Source organism: Mus pahari, chromosome 4, assembly GCF_900095145.1.
Source record: "Mus pahari chromosome 4, PAHARI_EIJ_v1.1, whole genome shotgun sequence".
In the NCBI taxonomy this organism is placed as follows: domain Eukaryota; kingdom Metazoa; phylum Chordata; class Mammalia; order Rodentia; family Muridae; genus Mus; species Mus pahari.
Genome location: NC_034593.1, coordinates 118742488 through 118760388, shown reverse-complemented (window position 1 = coordinate 118760388; position 17901 = coordinate 118742488). Strand labels below are relative to the sequence as shown.

At 42.1% G+C, this 17901-nt stretch overlaps 1 protein-coding gene across 1 annotated transcript in view; it reads left to right on the top strand.

The window, feature by feature from the left end:
* The first annotated feature begins 12542 nt into the window (after positions 1-12542).
* Positions 12543-17901, top strand: part of Ostc (oligosaccharyltransferase complex non-catalytic subunit) — a 13219-nt gene continuing 7860 nt past the window's right edge. Inside the window, exons 1-2 of the mRNA XM_021196313.2 lie at positions 12543-12741; positions 15627-15720. Of these exons, the coding sequence (XP_021051972.1) occupies positions 12603-12741; positions 15627-15720 (233 nt within the window). The 5' untranslated portion in view covers positions 12543-12602. The remainder of the gene's footprint in view (positions 12742-15626; positions 15721-17901) is intronic.

The following is a 17901-nucleotide window of genomic DNA, read 5'->3' as shown; positions in this document are numbered from 1 at the left end:
ACATTGGCAGGACGATAGCATGTTGGAAGTTCTCTCCCTGTGAGTAATTCTCACAGGTCTGTGAGAATGAAAGAGCCAAAAAGAGAAGTCACAGTGCTTTGCTTGCCTGCGCTGGTCGCACAGACAGAATAAGGAGCCATTGCCTCTTGAACTGGCTTCTCTTTGCTTCAATCTCAAGGAACTCCTCAAAATGACCAATTGCTTTTCCATTTGAGATGGTAACAATAGTGAGGATATTAAATTTAAAAAAATGACCGTAATCACTCTACCCCATTCTAATCTCTTCCGCGCTCAGAGGCTCCTCAGGGTGGTCCAGGACAGCCCCCTGCAGCGCCGAGTGTGTCTCTTCTGTGTCAGGCAGGGAAAGAACTCGACCAGGAGCTTCCTCTTTTCCTCACAACCACTCAGACACTATAATGCGTTGTGGGTGTAGAGGCACCCTTCTAGGCTCTGAGATTAACAACGGAGACGGACAGACATCTCAGCGACGAGATTTCATTCCACTGAGAATTGGCAATAAAATGAAAACGTGGGATAAATAAAACGCAGGATACAACCGCCAAATGCTCTGGAGAGAAATGGAGCTGCCCAAGGAACAGAAGGTGCAAGCAGAGAGTCACAGAGCTCTCCCCAAAGAATGGCATCCCTGCTGTGTCTGAGGAAGGAGCCACAGTTCTTCAAGAAGAGAGCTCTTGGGAACAGGGTGGTGTGACACGGCTGAAGCAGAGGGAACGAGAGCACTCTGAGGTGACAGAATTCACAGGGTATTGGGTCATGTCCCTGATAGGACCTATGTGCCTATCCGTCTTGGGCAAGAGTGCCTCTCTACTCTGGGCCTAGACTTTAGAGGAAACGGCTCTAGCTTCCTCCGGGAAATACTTCGAGGCCAGGAGTCCCCAAGTTGCCATGCGTTCCCTGTCTAGACACTAACCCAGAAGCTCCTGCTCCGGGATCCCCAAACTCCTCCGTGAGGTCTGAGCATCCCTGTCCTCTTGAGCACTTCTCAGGAGAGGATTGTGTTATTGAAGTGCTCCCCCGAAGCCCGTGGGTGTTTGAGGGTTTAGGAAAGAGTGTGGGTGTGTGCCAAACTAGCCACACATCTGCAGATAAGGCCCTTCAAGGTAGATATCGAACCAGAGGTCTGCAAAATGCAGGGTTTTCTGCTAGATGGGAAACAAACTGTGCCTTTAAAGCCATATTTGGATGGAGAAATCTGAAGAGGGTTAGGAATCTAATGTCAGACCCACCTTAAACACCTGTTCGTCCAATCGGTAGGATGGAACACACCTTTCTGAGTTACGTGTTGGCATGGTTTATATGACTTAGGCAAGCATTTGACATAAAGTGTTAGTCTGGACTCTGAGGTCTGCAGATGTCAAGGCAGCTCTGGGGTGCTGGCTCCTGAGTGGGTGGGAAACCATCAGAGTCACAGTGCTTGAAAGCAGCTGTGCTGATCCTGGATGCAAAATTATTCATGTACTGCCCTCAAACTGTGTGTCTCCAGTCAATTCACCACGGAACATCAGATGGGTTTGTGGTTTCCTTTCTTCTGTAAAATGGAAGAAACGTGGAACAGTTGTAAAGGACGGGCTGGGATGGAGAATTTACATGCCATCTTCTTGGGGGAAATCAATTTTCAGAAACAGTATGTGGAATTTGAAAATCTAGAAATCACTTTCATTAAAACTGACAATCCTCCAAGGCCCCTGGACTATCCTTAGGTAACCTTGCAAAGACACCCCTTATGAAGAGCTCAGCTAGAATGGAGATAGTATTTACTGGCAGCTCAAAGGCCTGGGACACAGTGCTGGTTCAGCCTCTGCTTCTGTCTCCTTGGGTAAGTCACTTGTCCTGGTCCTGGGAGTTTGGCACAGTGATCTACAAAGTCCCCCATCTGTGCATCCACCCATTGATTTCACTGCCTCCGTGGGGAATTGGTATCTGCTGTGTTCCAAGCACTGTAAGGGGACATAAGGATTGATATAATAGCCCCAGTGCCCGCTAGGAGCTCGGGTCTAGCTCTTGGCACATTAGCTTAGCCATGGTTCCAGCTACGATAGCACCTGTGACACACACATTAGGGAAATTTGCAGGGCATGTATAGAATGTTCAGGTCTGTCCTGCTAACCAAGCTGTCCTGACTCCACGACGTTCCAACATCTAATTGGCTTCTTATGTAGTTTATTATCCAGGCCTGGGTAGATCCCATGTAAAGAAAGGTACACAAAGCATTTTCAGAATGGCTGTAATAAATACCTACATTTCTAAGAATGAAGTCACTACATAAAACTAGAGGAGAGTATATTTTTCTTCTATACATTAATCCAGGGAAATCTAACATTTGGGGGAAAGGTAGTAATCCATAAAACCTTGATCTCTTGCCAGGTAATCTAAGAATCTCAAATGTAAAAATCTTTTTAAAAAATGTAAATGTGTGGGTAAACTTCCTGATTTACATTTTTAAAGGATTCTTTAGTGCTAGATATTGTTTGCACAAAAATCTGATTAATGATGAATTGGTTCATAGCATAATACAAAAAAAAGAAATAACAGGTCTATCATGTTCTGCCAAGAGCAATATGACTCCTGGGTTCTTTGCTTTCTTACAAATTTGTGAACCTCGACTGTTGGCAATTGGAAAACATCAAAGGGTTTAAGCCCATTAGGATTTAGAAGGCTCCTTTGATGACTTGAAATATTCACATTCATTCATTCAGCAAACATTAACTGTGTACTGTGTGTGTACCAGGCACCGTGTTAACACTGCCTCTGAGGAGAATTTCTGAAGCAAGCAAAGGCTCCTGCCCCTCCTGGTTCCTATGGTATTGATTCCATACAGTACAGGGCATGGCTCGCTGGAGAGAGCACAGACTTCCTTTGCTTATTCAGTAGGCCTTGAGAAGTTACTGCAAGTTAGTGTTTTATGAAAATGCTAAGTGAAAATAAAAATAGTTTTCCAAGGTTGTCATAAGAATAGACGGACATAGCCGGGCATGGTGGCGCACGCCTTTAATCCCAGCACTCGGGAGGCAGAGGCAGGCAGATTTCTGAGTTCGAGGCCAGCCTGGTCTACAGAGTGAGTTCCAGGATAGCCAGGGCTACACAGAGAAACCCTGTCTCGAAGAAAAAAAAAAAAAAAAAAAAGAATAGACGGACATACCTGACACTTACTTCATAGTTAATATCCTTTACTCTGGTTCCCTTCTCTTCTCATCTCTCTGCAGAAACCTAGACTCAGAATACACCCGCCATCAAACACAGTGTGAGTATGAGCCAGATGTGTTTCCTTAAGAACTATTTACATTTGCAGTTTTACAGTTTTCTAGAAGATGAGTCTCTGCTAAAGCAGAGTAGAGCAGGCAAGGCTGGCAAATCGACCTGGTCAAAGCCAGGCATCGCCTGTTCAACAGAGACAGGGGCCATGTGAAGAAAGCAAGGATGAACACTAAAGACCATGCTAGGACCAGTGAATGATAAACACCAGGGGGCTGAAGAGATGGCCCCGCCGTTAAAAGTACTCACACAGTGACTAACAAGTGTCTGTAACTCCAGTTTCAGGGGACCTGAGCCCCTTTGTTTTTTGGTCTTCATGGTACATGTATATAGGTAAGCAAAACACTCATACACATAAAACATGGAAAAACTCATCTTTATAAAGAGACATCGGGGTTCCACGTTCAGGAGGACAGTGCCCCACCTTCCCTTTTCCATCTCAAGACTCTGAGCTTAACCACACAGTCTTCCACTTGAGAATCACCTTAGGGAACTTCTGGGGACACTATTCCTTAAGAGATGGTTGGACATGTAGCCAAGATATAGCTCCATCTCTATCGTTCTATCTGAGGCTCAGAGAGCACAGGGAAGAGGGAATGGGGGGAGAGGGAGAGAGGAAGAGAGAGACAGAGGGACAGGGACAGGGAGAGAGGAAGGGAGGGAGAAAAGGAGGAAGAGAGAGAGAAAAAAATAGGAAGAGAAAGAATAGGGAGAGGGGCCGGGCGGTGGTGGCGCACGCCTTTAATCCTAGCACTTGGGAGGCAGAGGCAGGCGGATTTCTGAGTTCGAGGCCAGCCCGGTCTACAAAGTGAGTTCCAGGACAGCCAGGGCTACACAGAGAAACCCTGTCTCCAAAAACAAAAACAAAAACAAAACAAAAGAATAGGGAGAGGGGCTGGGGAAACTTATCTGTATGGCATATTCATGATCCCACAGCAGATGAGATCTTGTCCAGGCCTGCACAAGGCTAGACTGGCCACTAATCTCGGAAGGACTTGTGCAGCCCTACCCTCCTGCTGAACTATTGGCTGCTGGTGGATTCTGGAGAAGGGACACTCGTTGCCTTCAGCTGTGTACTCAGAGGTGAGCCCACCAGGCACCCGTGGATAGCTCCAAACCTGTGGTCCATAGACCGCAGATCATAAATCAGTGGATCACAACACAAAACCCAAAGGACATGACTGTGAAAGGAAACTTCTAGGGACGAGGTAGGTGACTGTGCGGTGAGGGAGACTGGAGCTTTGTGGAGAGAGTGGCCGGATGTTTTAATAAACATATGAAACTGTCAAGGAACAAACCTAATAAAGATCATAATTAAAAATAAACCAGATTCCTAGCCGGACATGGTGGCTCACGCCTTGAATCCCTCACACTCAGGAGACAGAAGCAAGGAGATCTCTGAGTTCAAGGCCAGCCTGGTCTACAGAGTGAGTTCCAGGACAGCCAGGGCTACACAGAGAAAGCCTGCCTTGAAAAACCAAAAATTGAGAATTAAACTAAAAACATCAGACTCCTGAGCTCAAGTAAGGACCCCCTCAGTCGGAACCTCTAAAATCTGGGCCCTAAAGCTACATTTAAAGGTAATTCTCATCAACCTGGATCTTGGACTGTTCTTTTATAAAGATGGATGTGTGTGTGTGAGTGATTTGTTTGATGGAAAAGACTTTGATCATCGTTAGAAGAGTCTGAAACATCTCTGTCTGTCTCAGTCATCTGACCTATAACTACAGAGAAGATAATGAGGATCTCGGAGAAATGGTGGGCTCTGCTGTCCGTGCCTGAGTTTGTGTGGGCAGGAGTTCTCTTTGAATGATTAAAAGAAAGTGACCGTGTTGGAAATAAGCAAGAAGTCAACTGATACCATCCAAAACGTCTTTTGTGTCTTTGTGAGGAATGGTGGACACACACATACACACACACACACACACACACACACACACACACACACACACACACACATTGGCATGCCCAAGCTGTATGTGATTAGTTCTGGGCAGCAGCGCATTAGGGAATCTGAAAACCACAACTGGAGACATCTATTCTGATGGGCCTAATGCTCAGCGTATTTCCTTTCAACTGAACTCGAGGGAAAGTACTTTGATACAACGTACATATGGAAATATTTTACAGCATTCTTAAAAAGTTAGATATTTCATTTAATATATATAAAACATACTCTTTTTCTTTTCAATGCACATAAGTACGGCCAAATCAATGCCTTCAGGGGTCCTCCGTCATCTCAGCCCACGTATTTTTGTTTTGTTTCCCTCTGTGTTGATGCTTAGAGTTCGCTGTGTTTGGAAGGCCTGGCTAACAGCCCTGGAGCCAGGGTCGCTGCTCAAGGCTTTTGGCCAGCAGCAGCAGCAGCAGCCGCCACTCAGATGTACACACACTCACCTCTGGAAAGATCATTTCTGGAGGTGAGAAGGCTCTTTGATTTCCCAGCAGCCCTGAAAGCCGTTGATGAGAACGGCCGTGGTACGGCCGCCCATTTGCAAGGACTTTGAGTTCTGAAGCCGTTGCCATATTTCACATATGTAGTGAAATTGCAATCTGGGTTTTAGTTCAAATTCTTTGAAAAGATTAAAGTCTGTGCTTTTAGATGCTATTCCTAACCTTGGGGTAAAGTATGCCTTGAAAAGAGAGTCTTCAATCAAAAGAATCCATTAATATTGGTTACATTTTTTTTTTTTAAGGCATAGGGAGATGAAACAGATGATAGGGGATAGCATTTGCCGTCAGGTTTTTAATCTTGTATATTAATGACTTTTAAAAAGCACTTATTATTGTATGTCTGGGTATATGTATGTATGCCTATGGGCGCTTGCGTGCCACAGCATACACTTGGATATCAGACAACAACTTGTGGGAGTTGGTGCTCTCCTTCCACCATATGGGGTCCTGCATATTTATTAAAAGATGTATCATGTTAAAAAATTAATAGAATTATTCTTTGTAAAAATATTCAGTTGGCCAAAATTTGCCAAACCCATTTTTAAAGTTTTATAAATCTATATGATTTTCAAGGCAGCTAGATACATTTTTTTTTTAAAAAAAAATCCTGGGTTTGATATTTTATTCATTTGAAAATGATGCTTTCAGGAGGTTTTTCTTTCATCTTTAAAGGAGTAAACCATTTGCATTTTAAAGATATGCTGGAGCGCTCCAGGAAGCAGCCTTTTCTATTTATGTTATATTTAATTGCACTTACTTGATCATAGCATCCAGGCAAGTTTTTAAAAAACAAGTTTGCCTTTTTACTGTGCTTGTGAACACAGCTGACAAATTTCAACTTATCAAAAGTACGTTTTTTTTTTGGCCAGAGTAAAACTGTACCTGACCGAGTACTAGAAAAGAGAAACCCTGCCCCACTGTGGCCACAGGAAGGAATTACAAGTGGGAAGTTCAAATGGTTATTTGAATTATACCAGCTTTGCCAGAAAGATTTAATTTCAATGTATATAGATTTTTTTCTACAAAAAGTCTATACGTTTGCGTCCATGTATGCATATATTTTAGTCTAACTCACTGCTATGTAGCAATCATTCTTCTCTTGACAGTCCGCTGCTGTTTACTTCCAGAGGCCATCTAACCCTCGAACAGAGTAACTCAGCCCCTTTTCTCTTTAGCACCTTAGAACTCGAATCTACAGGAGGCATGGCGGAAGGCTTCTGCTAGCTTCTACAAGAGTCAGAATTTTGACCATATTTACGGTTAGAAATCTTTCATCCCAAGAGTGACCTTGACAGCTACTCCAGGGAATTATTAGATGGGTTGGATAAGATGACGTGGCACTGGGGCTGGCGGTGCTCGCCTTTAGTCCCAGCACTCAGGAGGCAGAGGCAGGTAGATATATGTGAGTTCGAGGCCAGTCTGATCTACAGAGTGAGATACAGGTCAGTCAGGGCTACATAGAGAAAGTCTGTCTCAGAAAACAAAACAAAACACAACACAACACAACAATTTAAAAAAAAAGACAACATAGTTTCTATGCGTAGCGGACATATATGCTGGTTGTCTAATACCTCTGCTTTTTCTGGATTTTCTTTTTCTAGGCCAAGTGTGTGTGGCAGCACAAGTCTGGAATCTTGGCTATATGGGAAGATAAGGCAGGTAGATCAAAAATTCAAGGCCAGTCAATCCAGGCATCCGGCACTATCTTATCTCAAAAATTAAAACGGGAGGGTCTGGAGATATGGCTCAGTGGATAAGAGCAAGCCCTGCTCCTCCAGAGGACCTAGGCTCTATTATTGACAGATAACAACTGTTTCTAACTCCCGTTCCAGGGTATGCAAGGCACACACATATAGCCAGGCAAAAGACACATACGCAGAGCTGGAAAGCTGGCTCAGTGGTTAAGAGCACCGACTGCTCTTCCAGAGGTCCTGAGTTCAAATCCCAGCAACCACTTTGTGCCTCTTGGCTTCTGTAATGGAATCTGATGCCCTCTTCTGGTGTGTCTGCCAGGGCTATACAGAGAAACCCTGTCTCTCAAAAAAACAAACACAAAACCAAACAAACAAAAAAAGAAAGTAGACACACACACACACTGTAAAAACTTAGAAAGTAACAATAAATTTTAAAGGGGTGGGGATGTATGCATACATACCCTTCCCTGGTCACGTTACTAGAAAGGATTTTTTAAAATTTTCTTTACTGTTCTGTCTGTACTCCACACTATGGCCATTGCCCGGGATAGGGCTAAGCTATTTAATCCCCTTCTCCCTGGCATCTTTAGTCTTTTTTTCTGTGATCTTCCTTAATTTTATAGAAACATGACCAAGTTTTCCACCCTTAGAGATCTCTACCTGCTACCACTTGAACTCTCTTTATTCATATATACATACATTACACACACACACATAATATAATACATATAATATATGTGATGGGTGAATGAATCCATTTTTTAAAGATTTTTTTTTTTTTTTAATGTGAGTACACTGTCACTGTCTTCAGACACACCAGAAGAGGGCACCAGATCTCATTACAGATGGTTGTGAGCCACCATGTGGTTGCTGGGAATTGAACTCAGGACTTCTGGATGAGCAGTCAGTGCTCTTAACTGCTGAACCATTTCTCCAGCCCCTGGCTTTGAGCTTTTAATGGCACCGTCTTGGCCTTCAGTTGCTGGGATTACAGGTGTGTGCCACCTACACCCATCTCACACTCATTTTATTATTATTTTCTTTTTTCTAGATAGTTTCTCTGTGTACTTGCTCTGTTGACCAGGCTGGCCTCGAACTCAAGGATCTGCCTGTCTTCGCCTATTAAGTATTGAGATTTTAAGACTTGAGCCATTCACTATCGTTATTTTTTTTTTAAGTTCTATTTTTTTTTTCCGTTCTGTACTTTGATTTCTGTCACTGTGCTGCTGAAATTAGTGAATTAAATTACCAAATATTTATGGACACAGAGTGGCCAATAAGGATTCAGATCTGTTTTGTGGCCATTTTAACACTTTGTACTTGACATGTTCAATGGCTAATGGCCGCTAAGGGCTGGCCTTCTGTCAAATGCAGCTGCTTCTTTCCATTTTCCTTCATCTGACATGTGGAAACTCTCTTCTGCTGCTTCTGTACGTATGCCTGCTCCGTCCAAACCTTTGATCTTCTGTATTTACTTTGTAGTATCCTCATCATGTGGGCGAGTCCCTGGGCATCCGTCTGCAGCTCTCTTCCTTGTCTTTTAACTTTGGTCTGGGAACTTCCTATAATTTTATTCTACATTGGGTTGATATGTGGGCTTTTTTTTTTTTTTTTCTGGAAAGAGAATTTATAGTTTTTTTTTTTAAAACAGCTTCATGTGGTCTATGACCCTTCCAAAAAACAAACAAGCCCCCAAAAAACAATAAACAAAGCCAAGTGAGCATTTCAAAAAACAAAAAACAAACTAAAACCACTGCCACATCCAACAAAAACTCCCCCAAAGCCAAACAAACAAACAAACAAACAACCCCCAAAGACCCAAAGCCTAGTGTGTGGTACATGTCTTTAATCCCAGCATTAGAGGAGGATACAGGAAGATTCTTGGGTTTGAGGCCAGTCTGGTCTACTGAGAAGACAGCCAGGGCTACACAGAGAAAAACTGTCTCAATAAACAAAACAAAACAAAACAAAAACCCTACAAAAAAACCAACCAAACAAAAAACTATAATAATAATAATAATAATAATAATAATAATAATAATAATAATAACACAATAAACAAAACCAACCAAACAAACAAAAAGCCCCAACCCCTATTAGCTCCATATCTCACTCAGGTGCATCAATGCTATATGAGTCTCCTATGCTCGTATGACAGCTACCGCAGCTCCTGCTTGAACCTCCTGAGTGCCAAGAGGACAGGCTTATGGGTCTGGACCTGGCCACAAAACTTTGTTGAGGGCCAGAGTCACGCGTTGGTTACCTTGAAGCCAGCAGCACATAGGCGAGAGCTCATCCCTGCTACTTACTCTACCCATGTTCGGGGAAATTGATGGAGGAATGAACGGTGAACAATACCAGCATCCCGCTGAAGCCCAGTGACCCGAAGCTCCGCAAGGATGGGGAAGAAAGTGTGGGAGGTCAGGCGATGTCTTCCGATCACGTGCACAATTTCCACAAAACAATTATCGCGTAAGAAGAGAAGGTGTAAGACAGAAAATGGAGAGAGAGCAGAGACTGAGACTACAAGGCAATCTAACGTTCCTGTCCAGAGCGCCTTACTTCTCTGTAGCTAGCAGTAAAGATGGTATTGCCGTAGATCTTATGAAATTTGCTCGGTTTTCTAGAAATAGCACCTTGGAAACAATGTGGTGTGATCCAGAGGCCGGAGATGATGTCTCTAGGCTAGTGATGCCGGAAAAGCAGAGAAAGAAACAGAACCAAAGATACATGAAGAAAGCACAATCGTCAGGTGACACACCAAACGGTCCTAAGCTATAGAAGAGGCTCAGTCACTGATCCAGTCAACACATAGCTAATGGGTCCTACTATGCCAGCCGGTGGAAAGCTCTGAAAATTCAGTAATAAAGCAGACATTGCCCCCGAACTTATGACACCGAGTTTCTGATCATAACAAATATCCACCGTCTCTTGGATACAAGCAGACCTATACTATGCTATAACCTATACATATAGCATATATAATATACAGCTACTCCTTAGAGAACACAGCACTGTATTCTCTGGTAGATGTGCTGTTATTGAGACCAGAGAGAAACTGCCATGTTATAACTGGGAACTCTTTAAACCTTTTGAACATAGAATATAACATATTGAACATGCATATGACATACAAATGTTGTTCGTATGTAATTGGTAATAACTCGTAATTTTGGAAAAGGCATAGTCCACAATTTCCTCACACACATGCTTGTTTTTATGTTCCTTTAGACTTTCTTCAGTGCACGGTGTCTGAAAAATGCACACAGCCAATGAGCCAGTTCTCCACGTGCCTTTTTTTTTTCCCCTCCCGCTGTTCCTCATTTCAGACCTGCTGTGAGTATCTCTCCACTTCAGGAAAAAACAGTATCTCACTGTATTGATGCCTCACCAGATATTTATTTAACCCACCCATTTTCAATTTAGCATTTTAAAGTTTTAGAAATCAAGACCTTAGTTAAAAAAAATACTGTCTCTTAACACTAATAATGTTTCTTCTAATTAATAACTTCAGAGGCTGGAGGTTGAACTCAGCCTAACATATTCTAGCTCTAGGTTTGATCCTGGAACCTTTTTTTTAAAAAAAAAAGATTTAATAAATATAATAATAAAAGATTTATTATTATATGTAAGTACACTCTAGCTGTCTTCAGACACTCCAGAAGAGTGAGTCTGATCTTGTTAAGGATGGTTGTGAGCCACCATGTGGTTGCTGGGATTTGAACTCTTGACCTTTGGATGAGCAGTCAGGTGCTCTTACCCGCTGAGCCATCTCACCAGCCCGATCCTGGCACCTTTTAAAAAAGAGAAAAAACAAAAAACAAAACAAAACAAAAAAACCAAAGCCCCAAATAATTATGCAGTGAAAAGGATCTGGACAATGTTACTCCAGCTTTGTGAGTTAATGAAATACAAGCATGGTATGGCACAGCTTGACAAGATATCCATATGTATGTTTTTGAAATATATATATATATATACTAATATATATTAAAACTAATATATATATATATATATATATAAACTAATACACACACATATATGCATATATATATTATTCATCGCCAGTCCGCACTTCATATTCCTGTTGCAAGACAACAGGAATATGACTTTTGCTGTGGCCCAAATTTTAAAATCTGAAGCCACTAACATTTCTACCTCTATTGGCTTGTTATGTTGCTTAAGCTTTTTATCATAGGATGCAGGAATGATAAGAGGCTCCGAAGCGGAGCTTCTGTATTCCAAAACCATTCCCCACCTCCTTGCTGTTTTATAATAGCAACCCGTTATTTCCTTGATCGATCAGGATTACTGCCTCTAGCTAGCAAAGTCCTTTCTTATTTACATTTGAAACCTTGACAGGACACCTGAAGTAGCCAGGAGGCAGGATTTTCCGTTCCAATTTTAATATTTATGCTGCCGAAGCCAGCGCCCTACTAAGCAGGTAATTAAGGTGAGAAACCAGAATGATTTTAAGATTTTTGGCTTGATTTTGGGTGATTTTTACCAACTCTCGAGTGACTGAGAAGAGACAAAGCTGAGAGAACTACAAATGGTTTAGAGTAATATTTTGTTCTGTCACAGTTTGTGGTTGACATGGACTGGGGTGGGTCTTTTGTTTTTATAGAGACCATACTACTGTGGCAACTATTGCCAGTTAGCGTCGCTATACAGCATGAAGAAAAAGCTCAGCGAATTAGAGCTTTTTAAAGCCCCGAGGGGAGACCTCCAATACTAAAAAAGGAGCACACATCTAAACTTTCATTCATCCTTAGCGCTGTGAACTTAGAGTTTCCAGCAGCCAATCAGACCCCAAGTAGGTGGTGTCAGCCAGTGGGCGGGGCAGTGGGATGCTAATCTCTCGGCTTCTGTGGCTTGGCCACGTAGGACGCCTTGCAGGTCCTGGAAGGTATATAATAAACAATTATCTCTCAGCAAGAAAAAGAGCTTACAATCCACACTCAAGCTTAAGAACGCTCGTTATTATTTATTTTTTTAAATATATATCATTTATCAGATTAAAGTAGTTTCTTTCTTTCTACAGCGAATATCTTGTCTCCTTCTGACTTCTACAGACCTGTGGTCCTCGGCCCACGCATGCGCAATAGCTAGGGAAGGCGGGCGCGTTTCCGGGCGGCGCGGGAGGCTGGTGGCCAGAGGGCTGGCCCTACCGCCGGGGACATGGAGACTCTGTACCGAGTCCCGTTCTTAGTGCTCGAATGCCCCAACCTGAAGCTGAAGAAACCGCCCTGGGTGCACATGCCGTCGGCTATGACGGTGTACGCCCTGGTGGTGGTATCTTACTTCCTCATTACCGGAGGTAACTCGGCCGTGATGGGTCGGGTGGGCGCGCAGGCTGCTCGCTCGGGAGGCGCGTGGCCGCCGAGCCGGGCCGGCGTAGGCTCACCTTTCCCTGGAGAGAGATGGTCTCCTCTCTGCCCGCTCTCTCCTTCGAGAGCCGAGTCGGATATAATTGTCAAGCTCAGCTAGTTGTTATTTCTTGCTGTGCGTTGTTTGACCGGGGTCTTGGGGACATCATTTTCGAATCACTGTGTTTCCTTGGTTGGTCGAGAGGGTGTGGGACTTTTAAACTAATCCTGTGGTCCCTGGAATCGTGGAAGAGATCTGACAACCATTGAGTGTGTTAGCTCAGACCCCAGGGGCATGGGTTGCTTTATGTCAAATCACAGGAATGAGAAGGGAACTCACCGAAGCCACGGGTTTTTGAGAAATACGTGAGATTGGAATTGAGGCTTGCAAAAAGATGGTGTATCTCAGAGGGCAGAAAATGGGATTCAGAAAATAGAAGGGAAGCAGCGTTTTTCAGATATCTGTCACCGAATCCCTTAAGTGGAAAATGCAGAGGGGTGTGGCCTTGCCTATTGGTGAGTTGGCAGTCCATCTGCAGTCTGGACTGCACCCTTTGGAGCGGCAGTTCCAGGATTTATCCAGGACTGGGCTTCTGGAATTTAGGAAGTAGTGTACGTAATTCAGAAAATTAGAAAGCTTAGGTTAGCAAAAGTGGTTCAACTTTTTTTTTTTGGGTGTGTGTAGACATACTGCTATTGCTTAAATGCTTTCTGAGACTACTTGGCATATTTGAAGAGGTAGAAGACAGTATTTAACTGTAGAGTTGACATTCTTCGGAGCTTACATTAACGAAAATCCTAAAGGCCACTTTAAACATTGTTGTTGTTTAAGAAAAAAAAGACATTACCCGGTGTGGCATTAACATTAACTTTTGCTGGGCACATTAAATGGTTCATTCTTGCCAGTCTGTTTCTTGACTTTTCCTTCCTTTGGAGACAGTTTTTGTGAGAAGCCTCAGCTTTCCATTGGGCCACAGTTTTGGTGTTTTTAAAATGGGGCTTGGGGGAATTCTCTGCTCCAACCACTGGATCAAAATGGAAGGGCACATTTTGTAAATTTACTGTTTGGCCTCTGGAATGGCTTCTTATGAGCATGGTGACAAGCATGGCAGTGTGCAGGCAGATGTGGTGCTGGAGGAGCTGAAAATTCTAATGGACAATCCTCTAAAAACTGAGTATACCTGCATACCTAAGCAGTGTTGCTAGGAAGGGCAAGCATTACTGACTTTCTGTTAACTCAGTGCTGGTGTAACAGCAAAGAAGATGTAACTATTCTGCCCTCCATAGAATGTAGTAGAGACATGCTAACTACCACACAATTGCTTTCTGCTACCCAGAAGCTTTAGAAGCATCGATTTAATTCCAGTGTGTTTCCTGGAGAAATGATCTGTTAGTCTGAGTTTGAATGGTTGGAAGGGTCATACTAGAAAAGAAAAAAAAAAGTGTGGACAAACATGGACCAGGAGACTAGTGAGGTGTTTTGTTTACTTAGACCAGGGCTTCTGGCATTTTTCCTCCTATGTGACCCAACTTTTCCTGACAGGTTTTTGCACATCCTTGGGTAAATAGGCATATATAATAGGTATAATGTCAAACTTTGATTGATAGTAACTAGTAAGCTTACTTTTACAACAACAATTTGGTAGATACACAATTTATGCTAGTTTTTTTTCTAATTATGTATACATGTACATATGCATGCATGCCTGTCACTAGATTTCATCATAGATGGTTCTGAGCCACCATGTGGTTTCTGGGAGTTGAACTTAGGACCTTTGGAAGAGCAGTTAATACTCTTAACCTCTGAACCATCTCTCCAGCCCCTGTTGTGCTATTTTTAAAAGCTGAAAGCAAATTCACATATTAATGAGACAGATGTGCCTCTGTATTTTCCATAAAGAATGGAATCTTAGCTGAATATTTGATACTGCAGGATGTAGAATAGCCTTAGTGTTCGTCAGAGCCTATGTTACTCCGTTTCTTTTGTAAACCTGGTACCTCTTTGAAAGATAATGTTGTCTAGATGTCATTCTAAACATCGCTCTAAAGAGACATCATGACCAAGGCAACTCTTATAAAAAAAAACATTTAATTGGGACTGGCTAATAGTTTCAAAGGTTCAATCCATTAGCATCATGGTGAGAAGCATGGTAGTGTGCAGGCAGATGTGGTGGTGGAGGAACTGAAAATTCTACATCTTGATCAGCAGGCAGCAGAAGATGACTGTGTGCTTTACACTGGGCGTAGCTTGAGCATTTAAGACCTCAAAGCCCACCTCCACAGTGACACACTTCCTTTGACAAGGCCACACTTCCTCCAATAAGCATACCCCCTAATAACACCACTTCCTATGGCCAAACATTTTAACATAAGAATCTATGAGGGTTCATAACTATTGAAACCACCTCACCAAAAATCAGAGTAGCTGGATCTTCTTTGATTATACTATAATCAAAGAAGCCTCTTAAAAAATATTTATTTTATGTATATTAGCACACACTATAGCTGTACAGATGGTTGTGAGACTTCATCCCATTGTTGGACCTCTGCTCGCTATTTATTATTATAAATAAGTACACTGTAACTGTCTTCAGATACACCAGAAGAGGGCGTAAGATCTCATTACAGATGGTTGTGAGGCACCATGTGGTTGCTGGGATTTGAACTCAAGACCTTTGGAAGAGCAGTCAGTGCTCTTATCCACTAAGCCATCTCACAAGCCCAGAAGCCTTATTTATGTATGGATAAGTCCCATTTAAATATAATTAGAGGCAATTAAAACTGGAGACCTACTTTTCAAACTGAGATCTAGTATGCACTGTTGTCTTTCATTTAGGAATAATCTATGATGTTATCGTTGAACCTCCAAGTGTTGGCTCAATGACCGACGAACATGGGCATCAGCGACCAGTAGCTTTCTTGGCTTACAGGTAAAAGATACTGTTTTGTACAACTTGGTGTTGGGAAAGAAGGTTGTTGGCATGCCTAATTATTCAAAGCTAGAAAGCAGAGCGTGGTGGGTGGCACATGACAGTAAGTCCAACAGGAGGGTCGCTGGCTTTAGGTAGTCTGGGCCACATAGTGATGTTAAGGCAGCGCAGATGAAATATGTTAAACATGCTATGGGGCTTATTTGCACTTAGACCCATTTGTTTCAAATGTGGCATTTTTATCATAAAAAAGTCAAGAACATAACAGAAGTAGAACTGTATTATTAATTTATTAGGCAGTAAGGAATATCTTAGTGATTGGTATATCACCAACCTAAAGGTTGATTTAAAATGAAGTTGACAGATTGTTCTGGGGTCAGCAAATTACAGTCATTTTTAGTAACATTTTATGAGAATTAGCAAATCTATTTAGATTACCATATAAATACCAGACACTAGTTGATTGTGCCACTGGCATGCCTGATTGATTGATTATAGCTGTTCTTAGCTGGGGTGAGTAAGTGACATACATCATGTGATCTACAGGCCCAAGGTATTTGGTTATTTAAGTCCTGGAGAGCAACTCTGGGGTCTCATGTGTAGGCAAGGAATGACCATGAATGATAACTATGTGGACACTGTACAAAACAAGTTACAGGCCCCCAAATACTGTTACTGTTAACTAAGCAATTTTGAGGCCTTATGAATTCCATTCATCAAGGAAACACTTTCTATCATGGTTTGATAACCTGAGCAGTGCCCAGCCCATTGCTTTCCAGAGTCTACTTGATATATACCTAAAGCCAGGTATATTTATATTTATATTATCATATACAGAGACTGTTCCTGGAGAGGTTTATTGTGGTTACCTTGGGTAGGAGTTAAACTGACTAATAAGATCTTAGGGAAACTTTTCAAAGTAGCTTTTTTATTTCTTTAACATTTTAAAAATTACATTGTGTGTCTGTGTGTGTGTGTATGTGTATGTGTGTGTGTACACCATACCATAGTGGAGGTCAGAGACAACCTGCAAGTTTGTTCTTGCCTTCCATCATGTAGAGTGTAGGGATTGAACTCAGGTCTTCAGGTGTGGCATCAAGTGCCCCTCCCTGGTGAGCTGTCTTGATGGTGTCATAGTTTTTGTCCTGCACTGTTGAGTTTGGAACATGGTATCATGTTTTGTTTTATTATTTTTTTAATATTATGTTTTCAATGAAATCAATTAGTTAATGAAAATATCATATACCTTCTTTATAAATAGCAGTTGATAACTACCTCTTTCACAGAAATTTGCTTTCTCTAAGAATTGAGCATACTATATTCCTGAAAAATCAGATATGGGTTGTTGAGAAGGCTCAGCAGGGGACACACATGGTGCCAATTTTGAAAGCCTGAGTTCAGAGCCCAGAACCTCCACATGCATGCGATACATGTGTGTCCCCCGCTCCCAAAACACATACAGATATGCATGAAACAATAAAAACTAATAACATTTTAAAGAAAGGAAAATCAGATACAAGCATACGGGTTTGCAGACTGCTGGAGATACTGTGGGGTCATAGGGTCTTAGTTCCGAATGCATGCTTTAAACTACTTTGCTTTGAAATGAAAAATTTATTAATTATGATGACTTCAAGAAACACAGGTAGTTCAAATTTCTTTGCAGCTGATAGAATATTTATTTATGAATAGGTAGGGTCTCACTACATAGCTCTGGCTATTTGGAGCTCACTCTGTAGGCCTGAGTGCTGAGATTAAGGGCATATGCCACCATGCTTGGCAAGATGTTCAACTTTTTATTTTCTTAAAGATTTGTTTACTTGTTCTATGTATGTGAGTACACTGCCACTGTCTTTAGACACACCAGAAGAGGACATCAGATCCCAATACACGTGGTTGTGGGCCACCATGTAGTTGCTGGGAATTGAACTCAGGACCTCTGGAAGACGAGTCAGTGCTTTTAACCACATCTCTCCAGCCCCAAGATGTTCAACGTTTAGGATAACAAAAATGTGTATTTTTCTTTCTAGACAGCTTTGTTGATGCTTTAAAATTCTTTTTTTAAAGTGAGCTACACGATGACCAGGTTTCATTGTTTTGTTTTGTTTTATTTTATTTTATTTATTTATTTATTTCGAGACAGGGTTTCTCTGTGTAGCCCAGGCTGTCTTGGAACTCACT